Source organism: Lynx canadensis, chromosome C2, assembly GCF_007474595.2.
Source record: "Lynx canadensis isolate LIC74 chromosome C2, mLynCan4.pri.v2, whole genome shotgun sequence".
Taxonomy (NCBI): domain Eukaryota; kingdom Metazoa; phylum Chordata; class Mammalia; order Carnivora; family Felidae; genus Lynx; species Lynx canadensis.
The window spans coordinates 28,508,827-28,522,959 of record NC_044311.2 but is presented as its reverse complement, the minus strand read 5'-3'; the positions used below and the strand labels follow the sequence as shown (position 1 = coordinate 28,522,959).

At 36.2% G+C, this 14,133-nt stretch overlaps 1 protein-coding gene across 1 annotated transcript in view; it reads right to left on the bottom strand.

The window, feature by feature from the left end:
• Positions 1–14,133, bottom strand: part of DNAJC13 (DnaJ heat shock protein family (Hsp40) member C13) — a 138,227-nt gene that overhangs the window by 50,376 nt on the left and 73,718 nt on the right. Inside the window, exons 28-36 of the mRNA XM_030330402.1 lie at positions 12,580–12,684; positions 11,558–11,760; positions 10,390–10,474; positions 7,004–7,158; positions 6,504–6,549; positions 4,321–4,475; positions 2,775–2,976; positions 1,358–1,473; positions 3–81 (exon numbers count right to left, since the gene is read on the bottom strand). Coding sequence (XP_030186262.1) covers positions 3–81; positions 1,358–1,473; positions 2,775–2,976; positions 4,321–4,475; positions 6,504–6,549; positions 7,004–7,158; positions 10,390–10,474; positions 11,558–11,760; positions 12,580–12,684 — 1,146 coding nt within the window. The remainder of the gene's footprint in view (positions 1–2; positions 82–1,357; positions 1,474–2,774; positions 2,977–4,320; positions 4,476–6,503; positions 6,550–7,003; positions 7,159–10,389; positions 10,475–11,557; positions 11,761–12,579; positions 12,685–14,133) is intronic.

The window sequence follows — 14,133 nt, the reverse complement described above, 5'->3', positions numbered from 1 at the left end:
ACCCTCCCTTCTGGATTCTTATCAGGGTGGTACTTCTGTGCAAGTCTGAAGTAAGCTTTTCTAATCTTGCTCTCATCATGCCTGTTAAATAGCAAAATTATTTTATGAACAGAGTAAGGTACAAGAAAAAAATTTATATAATCATTTAAAATGATACTGTAAGAATCTTACTTTTATTATATATGATCACATATTAGGCATCAAATTAAACCCAGTAAGATTCAAGTAAGAATTTTTTTTTAATGTTTATTTATTTTGGGGAGAGAGGAAGAGGGACAGCACGTGTGCGCAAAAAGTGGAGGGGGAGAACGAAGAGGCAGAAGATCCAAAGTGGGCTCTGTGCTGACAGCAGGGAGCCCAATGAGGGGCTTGAACTCATGAACCGCAAGATCACAACCTGAGCTGAAACTGGACATTCAACTGACTGAGCCACCAAGACGCCCGAAGAGTATTCTTTACATACAAAAGATAAAACCTCAATGTTCCCTATGGAAGGTTATCATTCACTTCAAATCACAAAACTGTATTTGAAGAACTAAGAAAATTTGTTTCCAATTTTTCAAACTGTCACTTCAAACTCTGTAATTTTAAGTAATATTGACTATCAGCCTTGCCAAAAATGTATAAAATGTATAAAATCAGACTTAAGAAAATGTCTTTTAAACCACTTTTCTCTAATATTATCTATTCTACTATAAAAACTTCACTTATATATTAACGAAGTAAATGCACACTCTTTCCTATACATCTTAGCGTCCTAGATATGTTGCTACCAAATCTATTCCTCACATGTAACACAAATAGTAGGAGGAAGGGGGAAGGTGAGTATATGAGTGACGACCATGTGGCAGGTACAGTGCCAGGTGTTTTACATTATTTCAGTTAATAGAGAGCAAAACCTGTACCAGCAAGACAGAAAAATGTTAATTCTAACAAATTTGTAATAAATGATAATCACACGGATACAGTTCCATATGGTTATTCCCACAGGTGTATACATATCAAAGAATAGGCAAAAAAAAAATGTAAAAGCCGTTGTTTAATAACTCAGTCTTTGATATTAATATTCTAAGGCAAGTAGGGGCGCCTGGGTGGCTCAGTCGGTTAAGCATCCGACTTCGGCTCAGGTCATGATCTCACGGTCCGTGAGTTCGAGCCCCGTGTCGGGCTCTGTGCTGACAGCTCAGAGCCTGGAGCCCATTTCAGATTCTGTGTCTCCCTCTCTCTCTGCCCCTCCCCTGTTCATACTCTGTCTCTCTCTGTCTCAAAAATAAAATAAAACGTTAAAAAAAAAATTAAAAAAAAATATTCTAAGGCAAGGCAAACTTTTAGTATTACAATACTGAAAATAACTCACGGGCCCTGTCCTTGAGGGAGATTAAGCACTTCATAAGCATCATCTATTGACATTGTAGGAGGCTTCTTTTCAACTTCCTTCTTCCAGGCATCAAGAGTATCTTTTAGAAGCTTAACCTTAAAGACAGAGGAGTAAAATTTATATCTTTTATGAAAGTAAAACGATTTCAGAATGTAATTATAAATTACAGAATTCTTGTGCTGTATTTAAACTGACATTTCTGGGCTATCCAACTATTACAGTTTTCTGAAATACACATAACCAAAGTCACTGCTAAATAAGTAGCAGGGTATCTGCTACAGGGCTACATTCCTCTCTTTTTCTTATGTGGTATTTTTATTCTCTGACAATTTCTGTCTTTACTTTTAATTGTTAAAGAAATGTTCAGAAAGCACCGAAAATTTTGAAATTAGTGGATACATTGCAGTAGGAAAGAAAGCAGTATATGGTTACATGCTTCTCAAAGTGATCTAATGTAATTACCAGTAAGCTGACATTCAAACAAATCTAAGAGACAGTAAGTAAAACCAAGAGAGTCTGGGTAGCAGGTCAGAAGAAGAAAGCCAATATTTACTGCATGCATTTATGCCAAGGAGCTAGATGCTTTACAGACTGTAGCAGACTTAATTCTTGTACAAAATTTCGTTAATACATGAAACCATTCAGATTCTTTGAGATAGCACCATGTTTCCCACTTAGTAAGTGGTAGAACTGGATTCAAACCTAAGTCTGACTAAAAAGCCCATACTTTTCTATTGCATGCTGAATCCATAACAGGTAGCAGAGATAGCGGTCTTTATCTGGTCACAATAAAGAGGCAATGCCTAAGACGGCAACTGTTCTGAAATCTTTTGATGATAAGGATAATGGTATAACCACTGCTATACCAAAAAACCAACAGGGGCACCCAGGCCCACTTTATTCCAGGCTTCCAGCAGATATCCAAGGGCTCAAGTTGGAGGGTTCCCAAGGGCACTGTGGACAGGCTACTATATAAAATAGTAGGTCCCATTTACTGCCTCCTATGTGTGCCAGGAATCATGCTATTTTTCATATGAATTCTCAATCTTCCCAACCACATGAGATAGTTGCTATTAGTAGTAGTAGTACTGTTACTGTAACGGAGGCTTAGAGAAATCAAGCAATGTTAAATACACCTACTAATGGCCAAACTGAGACTCAATCCCAGACTGCCTAATTCCAATATCTGCGAGCTTACTCAATATGCTATAAAGACAAGCTTCTATATTTGGGATTTATCCAAATATATTACATTACACTCAGAGGTACACAGTCCTTAAATAAGAGGGAACATTTAAGGAAGCTATTATCCTTATCAGAGAAGAAATAAATACCCAAGAGTGATTAGAAGCTATTTTTACAGTTTGAGAAGGCACAAATTAACCTACTGACTTACCGGATCTTTAATGGGCCAATCTGGAAACCGGAGTGTATCGCAAAGTTGTTTGAGGTAATAAATATTACAAAATAGTTCATTTTCTAGTTGTGGATAGTTGATTACTGGGATGGGACAATATTGATAAAGTGCTCTTGTGTTACTCTGAAGACGTGGTGTGAAATCAGCAAGATGGGCAGCAATCTTCTCTATCATGAGGCGTCTACAATTAGAAAACTCTCCGAGCATTATGAAAGGATTATTTTATTAAAAAAAAAAAAAGGTTAAGACAGGTAATCATGCACAATATTTACGTGGATCTTCTTTAGAGTAACTCAATTATTGGCCTAAAATGTGTGTTTATAAGAATGTTACTGAGAATATTCCATACTTGTTATGTAAAAAGTCTCAATGGATATAAACTTATTTATAATACTTATCTATAAGGACAAGCATAGAGCAAAAGGCTGATATTCCCAGTCCTTCCAAAAATCAGTCATTAGAAGGTCAAATGGTATTGAATTTGCATACTTCATGCAACACATGAGGGCATAACCAGGGGACTAAATTTACTAGCACCTCAAAGAAGCTCACTACACAGTATTTATTATAATTAACAATCTGGTGTCTGGCCCTCAGTTCAGCAGAAATTTGATCGGATTAGTATACAGACAACTATATCTTTTAGACAGGGACTTATATTAACCAATCTCAGGAGAAAAATATTCCATAGAAAAGTTGTGTTGTAAACTTCTTTATATTCCTATACATTTGTTCCCAATGAAAAGCATGTTTGTCACACAGAATACATTGTTGGCTAGCACATGCCAAGTCTACGGGTCAACCTACCTGACAAGCCAAATGATAATCAGCAAGTGGCACTGTGAGTGTGAAGTCAGCCAAGGGAGGGAATAACAGACTCAGATCAACCGCCATCCAACTAAGAGGACTGAGGGGTTCTCCACAATAGTGGTGGCCTTGACACTGGACCTATGAAGTGTGCAGTCTTTTTCTAGACACAGTCTGTCTGGATGCTGACGTCTGCTTCTGTGCCTCTACTTTCTCTTGTTTTCCAAGGCTTTTCCTCCTCAAGGGCATTCTTTAGGAAAGCTAATTTCCACATTAAGGTCAAAATGTGCTAAGGGCCTCATTCTAAAATGAATTGGGGTATCTCTGGTATGATCCATTCTATGTGGGCACAGTCTTTAGTGGGGGGACAGCTCTGTTTCCAAATACCAAGGAGGCGTGTCTTGATTTTATCCCTATATATTCCTTACATACACTGCCTAAAATTCTACCAGTTCCATAGACTGACTTAAGCATCACCAGTGGTAATAGGATCAACCTTATGTAAAGCTCTATTAAGGTAACAGTAACTCTGTCAAATCATGTTAGATTAGAAAAAAGCTCATGGCCTCGTCAAACTCATCCCTTGATTTGGCACCAATGATTACTGTAGCTTGGATTGTGTAACTAGTGAAAACAGTTCTTTTAACAGAAGTCAAACCAGGTGGCAAGAGGCAAGGATTCTGAGTATACAATACAATACAATCAGTTGGCTATTTACCTCATTTCACTGCTCCAGATTGCTTCTGGAGTATCAAATTCTCCCAGAAAAATCTCAGAAAACTTTTCAGGCTCATAATTTTCTAAGTAACAAACCATTGCTTCTGGTAGGATGTGTCCAAGTATACTTCTCTGAAAAATATCTTGTCCTTTTGTCTTTAAAACAAAACACAAAAACACTAAAGTTACCCTTCAATTTTCTAATAAATGAATGAGGGTTAGGGAATATTTTAAGAAAACAACCAGAACAAATTGCTTTTATGTTCTGTGAAGGGGAAGATGTCTGGTATTAACTGGCTTTGGCATGAGGTTCAAGGTAGAATTAACACTATCTGGGCCTCCAGCAGAGTCTTAAGTTCGTCAGATGTCAGGGGCTGCCGACATTATTTAGGATGATCTGCTTGGACCACATGTAATAGTAAAGGACAGCACAAGGAGAGATGCCACCAAGACTTATATCAATTTTCCTGTGTTACATTGTTGGTTGCAGTTTTCACCTAGAACTGCTTCTGTTTTCAAAAACAAGTTAAGTCCAGAAAATCAACATCTTAAAAAGCCTGTCCTCAGGAAGTGTGGCTATTTAGATGGAAAGTATCTATTCATGGTAATTATAATTAACTGTATTAAGAACTTCATATTCTCTGGCTGGCAAATGGGAGTCAGGAGAATGATCATACTTTATCATACTAAATTTTAAAACTCATTTCTTTACCTGATGGAAATAAAATCCTAAGGACTATAAATACTTTTCTTTTTTCCTTCTAGGCAAAGTGAGAATGTTTTATTCCTCTAGGATCTGACAAAGAGACAGAAGAAAAAACCCAGACACGGTTTTACCACGTAGTGCCAAGACAAATTAGATGATAAATACTTTCAGGCTTTTTTGCTAAATTCACTATCCGTTAAATTTTGGGACAAAGAATTGGTGGTTTTGTTCTTTAGAATACCATTATTTGGGGGGCGCCGGGTGGCTCAGTTGGTTAAGCATCTAACTTTGGCTTAGGTTCATGGGTTTGAGCCCCATGTCGAGCTCTATGCTGACAGTTCAGAGCCTGGAGCCTACTTCATATTCTGTGTGTCCCTCTATCTCTGCCCCTCCCCTGCTCGTGTTCAGTCTGTCTCAAAAATAAACATTAAAAATAAAATAAAATAAAATAAACCATTATTTGGTTAGTTTTTGCATCTAGAGTTCTGTTACAAACACAGTTTTGCTGTAATTATTCAAAATACTGTTAGGTGAAATGATATATCATTTTTGTTATAAAAATTTGAAAAAAAGATTCCATATGCATAACTGCACAGAAAAAAAGGGGAAAAAAAGAAATGCCAAAAAATGCCTAATGTTATACTGTGGTGGTCGCATTAATTTTTTTAAAACTCTTTTTATATTCTCATTTTCTATTTGTATAAAGCTGCAGAAATTATACTGCCATGGGCATCACTTTAATATTATTATTTTCCAGGCCCTCCCTGGATGCTCTAGAAAACATGACATTATACCACATTGTCAAAGACGTGTAACATTCCTTGGTTAGTGTCCTCAGCAGTGGACTGCTGTCGGTTTATTATTCTGCTCACAATAAAATCTGAAAATCAATGCTCCGTGAAAACTCTAACAAAATTTGAATCATCTTTCAGTTATATTTTGATAATAAATACCTCTGTAAAATATAGGTATAAAGTTTCAGGTTGTCAAAGCTATCTGGATGAACCTTAGCTTTTTTTGGATTCCTATTTTTCTTCCCCAGTTAAATGGCAAGGATACTTGAGAGCACCTGAAGAATTAAATAGCTTCAAAAAAGAAATTGGCACTTCTGCCACCTAAGGATCTGAACAAAAAGAAGGATGAAGTCTTTACTGAATTTTAGCTGAGTGTGAGATTCAGATATATACTGAGGTATTTATGGAAGTTATTAATCCAGGTTTTACACAACGGGAACAAGTTATATTCACAGCAGGGTCATGTTATAATTCCTATCTGCAATTTCTAATGGGCTACATTTATTTTCATTAAAAAATATTAGCTTAGACTTTATCTGTACAAGGTACCACAAGGAATGTGAAAGAGGAGTAAAACAGTACCTGCCCTCAAGTGCTTATAATCTAATAAACATACACAGCTCAGGACAGTTTAGTGCCAAACAGCTTATGCAGAGTCAAGTTACATGAATTAATCTGGCTTACCTCCTCAGACTTGAAAGCCTGTTTGGTATGTGTATACTTCAAAAATCTAGAAAAAGAAATTACCTGTCAGACATAGGAACTGATTTAAATTAAGTAATCTTAGTTTTCTAAAGATCAGATTTTTTTATACTTAAATAAAAGCCATGAAAGGCAACTTGTAAAAATACATACTCCCAAATTGTTTAATTTCTAATTAAGGCAAGAACTTAAATGAATTAGAAAGATTTTTAAATGATGGTCATATTAAGAATATATAATACGAAAAATTACCTAATTTGAAGAAAAAAGCAAAATGTCAAACTGTACGTGCAATATGAACATAGTGATGTTAAATACATATTAAAACTGTATAAAAGATGGTGATAAATTCTCACGTTAGATGTGGTAAAGTGGTATAATTATTTTCCCCACTCTAATTTCCAAATTCTCAGACATATAGTTAAACAGCTGTCCATGTACATTTGAAATAATTTTAAATAGATTACCATTAAAGTTCTTACCGAGCAACAGGAAGCACATTGGAACCTGTATACATCATGATAAAGAAAAATACTCCACTAAGATAAAGACGAGGTAACTGTGGGTTATCTTGCATGATATGGTATAACAAAATCGCAACCTTCTCAACAAGTATAGGGTCAAAGGTCAGCAGTAGCTAAAAAAATAAAATGTTTTTGTTACTGGATTATAAAAAAACTTGCAATAACATCATTTACTTCACGCTTATGTACTTCATGTGCTGAGGTTACACTTTCTTATATGTAATAAGTTACAAAATAAAAATCTGTGGGATTTAGTAAGCTACTGTCTACCAGACTCATCAGATTTGAAAATTAATTCATTTAACAACATTTAATGCAGAGATAGTAAAATATTGAGAACTGTTCAAAACTTATTCAGAAAAGACCCAAAGATGCCTGAAACTATGCTGTCATGATTACAGATAAAACCATTTCTAAAAAAAATAAAAATAAAAAAATAAAAAATAAAAAAAACAAAAAAAAAAACGTTTCTTATGCAGGAATCTTCTTAGGTGGCCTTTGTTAATGACAAAATAAAAAAGAAAAAGGTAGGTATGCTTTGGGTTAGTTTCAGGATGTGAAGAATTCCCTGGAGACTACTTGAGAACTCAAGGAGCAGAGAAAAACTATCAGTGCACACTAACAGTACTAAAAAATGAATCTACAAGTACAAGTAGAAGGAACGTGGGTGACCAAATACTAGTGGTACGTTTACTGCTGGCCGAAAGTACTAAGAGACGTGATCTCTAAAAAAAAATTTGAGCTAGTAATACTTAAGGGAATATCCGGGGCCACCAAAAGGAGTCTGGGCTTTTGAAAATCATATAGAGTTGCTATGAATAAACATTTGATCAAGAAATTTTCTAAGTCTTATCTTAACACAAGTGGCACTTCACTTTTCTATAAACATTTCCAAAGAATCCCCAGTGTTGGGTCAAATGCCACTAGTACAAAAAAATAACAAGAGTAAATACTAGCTCACACTAGGAGGTCAAAGTTCCAGACTCAGGAGACTAAACTGGTGTATGTCTTGCCTTTTAGTAAACTAGATTTCTCTGTGTTCTGGTGTCTTATCTGTTCCTCAAGGTATTTTGATGTAGTATTTAGTACTATGAGATATTTTACAAAGGAAAAACAGATACAGTAACAGGATTTTCCCTAGTGTTAGTAGCAGTCGTAGCTCAAGACTTGACATCATTTTAATTAAAATATGGGAATAAGCAGGCAAAAACTCAGAATATTTGAAATTATGACTATACCAGAAAACCTAGGACATTCACTCACTGTATCTTAGACACACTCTAAAAATTCCAAAGCTGTATCAAAAGGTAAAACCGGTGTGCTCTTAAAGTCAAACGAAGTACAGAAATCTGTACCAACCGATGTAGATAATGTGTTCCTGAAAACTACTATAGCTGCCTGTGTTTAGCAAGAGTAAGGTCTCCCAGAATACAGGAAATTAAAGAAAAATAAAATATGTTCTAAAAGTATTTTTTGAACTCAGTATATACAAAATATATACACTATTAAGAGCAGTTAGAGTTAAAAATTAAATTCTTCTCCTGAGTCATTTTAATTGTTCAGCTATTACTAGAGATTTTTTAGTTAATTTAAACGGACTCTTCCCCTCGAAAGCTTCATGTTATGCCAACCACATCTTTTTTTTTTTTCCCAGTCATTCTTTCCTGGCCTGAAATTCAACAATGTTCGCATTCACTTCTTTCTTTCCAGCTCCCTGATTCTTGAAAATAATGCTTGGGAGAGGTAGATTTTCTAGGCCTTTATCTACATGTCCAGAAGAGAAGGCAAATCCCTCTTTTCATTCTACCTCACATAAGCAGCCACACAGTGCTCTAGGCTGGGGTGGGTGGCAGGTTACAAGAAAGAACTGCAGTGTTCTTTGATGTAAGCACTGAAACAGAACGGTCCACAACAGAAAAGCATACAAATTTTGCAATGCTGATATACGCTTAAGTAACAGAAGTCAGTGGGGGGTGGGGTGGGTAGTCAATAGGGTACTAGCACTGTATTTCAGAACTCTTTTTCATTATCAGTGACTTGCATAGGCACTTACTTACCTATCCATGAATGTAAAAATATACAAACTAAGTAATTCTCCTTTCCCATTTCACATCAATGTTTAAGTGATATGTACAAACAGCAAAGTTACTGGCATATATATACTTTAAAGTCACATCATGTGTGGTTAATATAAAAAATGATTGTGCTCGCTTCAGCAGCACATATACTAATATAAAAAATGAGATTTAACAATAGGACACTCCATAGACAGGAGGGAAGCACTGACCTGAAATCTCTGGGACCTGACTTATTTGGATTTAAATTTTTTTTTTTTTTCAACGTTTATTTATTTTTGGGACAGAGAGAGACAGAGCATGAACAGGGGAGGGGCAGAGAGAGAGGGAGACACAGAATCGGAAACAGGCTCCAGGCTCTGAGCTGTCAGCACAGAGCCCGATGCGGGGCTCGAACTCACGGACCGCGAGATCGTGACCTGGCTGAAGTCGGACGCTTAACCGACTGCGCCACCCAGGCGCCCCTGACTTATTTGGATTTAATGCTAATCTGGAGATACCTTAATTCCAGAACAGCAGAATAATGAGGGGGAAAAAAAAAGAAGAAAAGATACTTTAGTATATCCTGCATAATTCCAACTGAACGTACCGGATCAGCTGCTGTCCATGGAAACATTTAACTGAAAAGAGTCAAAACACTGAGGCAAACTGGCAAGACAGCTGTGATTATTTCTTGAGACACAGCCCAGCACATGTCCATTTCTGGCCCACTAGTGTGCTTCCCAAGAGTCCTAACTTCAATGGTGTGATTTTAAGAATGAATAAAGAAAACTTGGGGCGCCTGGGTGGCGCAGTCGGTTAAGCGTCCGACTTCAGCCAGGTCACGATCTCGCGGTCCGGGAGTTCGAGCCCCGCGTCGGGCTCTGGGCTGATGGCTCAGAGCCTGGAGCCTGTTTCCGATTCTGTGTCTCCCTCTCTCTCTGCCCCTCCCCCGTTCATTCTCTGTCTCTCTCTGTCCCAAAAATAAATAAACGTTGAAAAAAAAAAAAATTAAAAAAAAAAAAAGAATGAATAAAGAAAACCTTTTGAAAATAATTCTGGAGTCTGGGGGCTTCCCATGTTTAGGCTCTTGGATACACAATCTTCCACAGTTTATTCAGAATATCAACTCAATTAGAAGTAAACTAAATGTAAATCAAAGTTGAGGCTTTTTGGAAATGGAATAGACTACAATAAAAAAAAAAAAGACTAGGGTTCATAATAAAATTGAACAAGGGAGAATGATTCTTAAAATACTGTTTCTAATTTGATAACATAAAGGTAACTCACCTGAATGATATGGGGTAGGCAAGCGCTGTCTGATAGCAGTCTTTTCACTCTGGGTAGAGGCCGAATGATGGCATTATCTTGATCCCTAGAAAATATTTTCTAAGGTCGGCATTTAATATATCTATTAAAATTTGTATGTGCAGAGCATAGGACATTCTACTAGGCATGAAGCATGTTACCTTACTTTTTTGTTAATGAAGACTAAGCTCTCATACAGCTGGGAACATGATTAGGTATTTTGGTTTAAATCTATTTGGCTGCTTAATATGACTTCATTTCCTTCCATAAGATTTCCTTGAAAAACAGTACCCTAGAAGAGCCAAAGACTCTTATTTATTATTTAATTGATTAAACTTGGTGTTGTCCAACACACTGTCAGAGGATATTTCCCCCCAAAGGGCATATCAAACGTTGTTACATAAATTTAAACTTTAGTTTAACTACTCTCAGTATTTTCCACGTATAGCTTTAATTTTAATGCTACATTTTTTCTAAATGCTAATTGTACGCTTTCAAGTGTGATCTGAATTTTAAAGAGAATTGGAACCATGAAAGCTTCAAGTGTTATAAAATTGATAGTCCCTCTGTAGTTTCCATCACAAAATATCTTTAGTACAGTAATAAACAAAATGATGCATATGCAAATATTTTATAAAGATAGAAAAATTCCCTGCAACAGTTATAATTATCACTGTATAACAAACTCTCACCTTTACTGATAAAGTGGAACAAGACCTGGGGCAAGATGTGGGCTTAGGCTCAAGTTCTATACCAGGAGTGGCTAACGTGACAGATGAAGAGCTGCTGGTGGCACTCACCGCTGTCTAGGACTACAGTGTATTTATTTCAAATGTTCATGCCTGCTTCCTATGAATGTGACAATTGTTACTGTTGCCAGAGTGTAGCTAGTAAGCCTCAATTTGGTAGCTTCAGAGAAGTCTCCCAGAGAAAGTTACCTTCTAGCTACTTTATCAATATAATTTGCAAGTTATTTCTTCTGTTTCAAAAGCTCCAAAACTCAGCAGCATTCTCTCAAGGTCACAAAAGGAATATCTTTGCTCTAAATCACCAGACCAATCCCATGTTGTTACTGAGGAAGCACCCATTGGGAGAGAACAAGATATTTCAGAGTACCTCTTAACCATGGAAATGTTCAATTACATTTTACCTGCTTGGAAAATATCCACACATTGTGATCAACATGTTCAATATAAGGGTAGCAAGGTCAGTTTCATTTAGTACAGCCTGTCCACTGGCTAACAGACACCACTTAAGCTGAGGTATTGCCTGAAGTGGTCGCCATCCATCCATGCCTTGAGCCCAGCATCTGGTTTTTGCATTTAACATTCCTTTGGTCCACAATTCTTGCATCTAAATGAATGGAAGGCACCATTATTACAAACATGAATGAAGCAAAATGAAGTTTGCTAATGTCTTGTATTCTGTGATAAATACATGAACTATGGGAATTTACATGCAAGTGTACAATCAAAAAAACAGTAACAAACTTTTGTTGACAAGCCTTCAGGAACCTGAATTAGGTTACTGATGTAGGAAAATTACCATACAGTTGGCCAACCTGCAGAGCATAAAGAACATTGGAAAGAATGCAAACAGTAGGCAGATGGTAAAATGATCAAGATATAAACAAGCTAAAGGCTTGGTCTTCTATAAAACTATGTTTGGCTAAATTCCAACTGAGCCTGGGAGGGCAAGATCAAGTATCAGCAAACGTTAAGATGGAAATTATACCTGGATTGCACAGGCAACTTTCAATAATTTCAGACTTCATATTAAAGTTTACCTGTTCATTCCATAATAGAAGTGTTACAGTTTAAAAAGCTTATTAATACTTGTAAGATTATATAATACCTTATAACTATTAAGGTAGCAACTATTATTATTTTAAAATTCATTAAAAATCTGAATGCTACCTCCATAACAAGGGCCCATAAACAGTAAGGTTTGAAGACACAACTGTGTCTGCATGTCTGTGTGTATGTGTATGTGTGGTTCTTTAGAACTGCAAGCCATCTAATCCTTCATATGGAAAATGAATGGCAGAGCCGTTGGAGCTAATGATAGTAATTCAAACCATAGTTTAACAATCTTCAACACCCCTACGTTTGCTAAGCAGCAGGGCATAAGAAAGACTAAGACCATCACAAAAAGTTCTTCTAAGACACAAACCTCATGAAATCCATATGGGCCGCTCCTCTCTTTGTCTGCATTGCCAAAGTACCATTCCTTTTCACTCTCTCTTTTCATATCTGGAGCAGCTTCAATTACATTGCTCTAAGTTTTAAAAAGATTTAGTTATTTTCCAAGGCAGAAATCTAAGGGGCCAGATATCATAAAAAGTAACACAGTACTAATTTCCTGGGTTTACATTCCTTTAGAAAATCACCTTTCACATGACTTTTTCAGAGTTAAGAATCAAATGTCTGACCTAGTAGTTCAAAAAAGCTATTTCCTTATTAATATGCATTTGAAATAAATGGTTTCCTATTTCCTAAATTCACTTGGCAATCGAAGTTAAATTCAAAGACATTTACATTCCCTATGGTCATTAATAAATTCTTAGTACAATAACATTTTAGTAGCAAAGAATATTACAAATAACTATATAAATAAACACGTTAACCTTAAACCACAATGCTGAAAATCCTTAAATTCTTTTGAGGGAAAAAACTCATCCAACTAAAAGTTTCAATAAGCATCCAAGATCAAAGAGTTAAAATACCAAAAATTTTTAATACTATTAAACACTTTCAATTTACTACCCTCACTACAGATACTTATAATTTTATAGGTCAATGTTTATGAGAACCTAAGAGAAAAATTTTATGTAGTTAGTGTATTTTATTAAAACAAGGTTTTAACTACCCTATTAACTTTTGGTTTGATTCATATAGAGAGGCACAGCAAAGTGGTCAAGAGCAAAGACTTCTAGATTCTAACTCTGGCTCTGTTTCTTAATGCATGACTTTGGACAATACACTTGGCTTCTCTGTCCCACAATTTCTTCATCTGTAAAATGGGAGGGCTGTCATGGAATTTAAAGAGTTGATACATCATTGGGGCGCCTGGGTGGCTCAGTCGGTTGAGCATCCAACTTCGGATCAGGTCATGATCTCACGGTCTGGGGGTTCGAGCCCCGCAACGGGCTCTGTGCTGACAGCTCAGAGCCTGGAGCCTGCTTTGAATTCTGTGTCTCCCTCTCTCTCTGCCTGTCCCCTGCTCGTGCTCTCTCAAAAATAAACATTAAAAATTTTTTTTAAGAGTTGATATATCACGTATACAAGAATAGTACCTGGTATACTGTAATGCTATACATGCATTACAATTACTAGCATTTATCCCTGATAATAGAAAATGCCATATTCTAAATATTCATCAAATAGCACTTTTGTACACAATTCAGCCAAAAACTAAGAATATCTCAAACCAGATTAAACAAAAACAAACCACCACAAAAATCACCAAGCTAGGTATAGGTCTCTTGTACAAGTTAGGTGTCAGAAAAGACCTTTTAGTAAAGACTTGCAGCTCTACCCTCTTACTGGCTGGTTTCAATAAGGGCTCCAGATTGCTAAAGACAAAGTATATTCTCAGTGGCTAGAACTAAAAGTTCTAGTTCCATAACTGATAGTCAGTTTAAATCTTAAAGATCACATTGCCTCAAAATAAGCCACATTAGAAATACCGTTACTTTAAAAGACAAGAGACACAAGAAAAATAAAA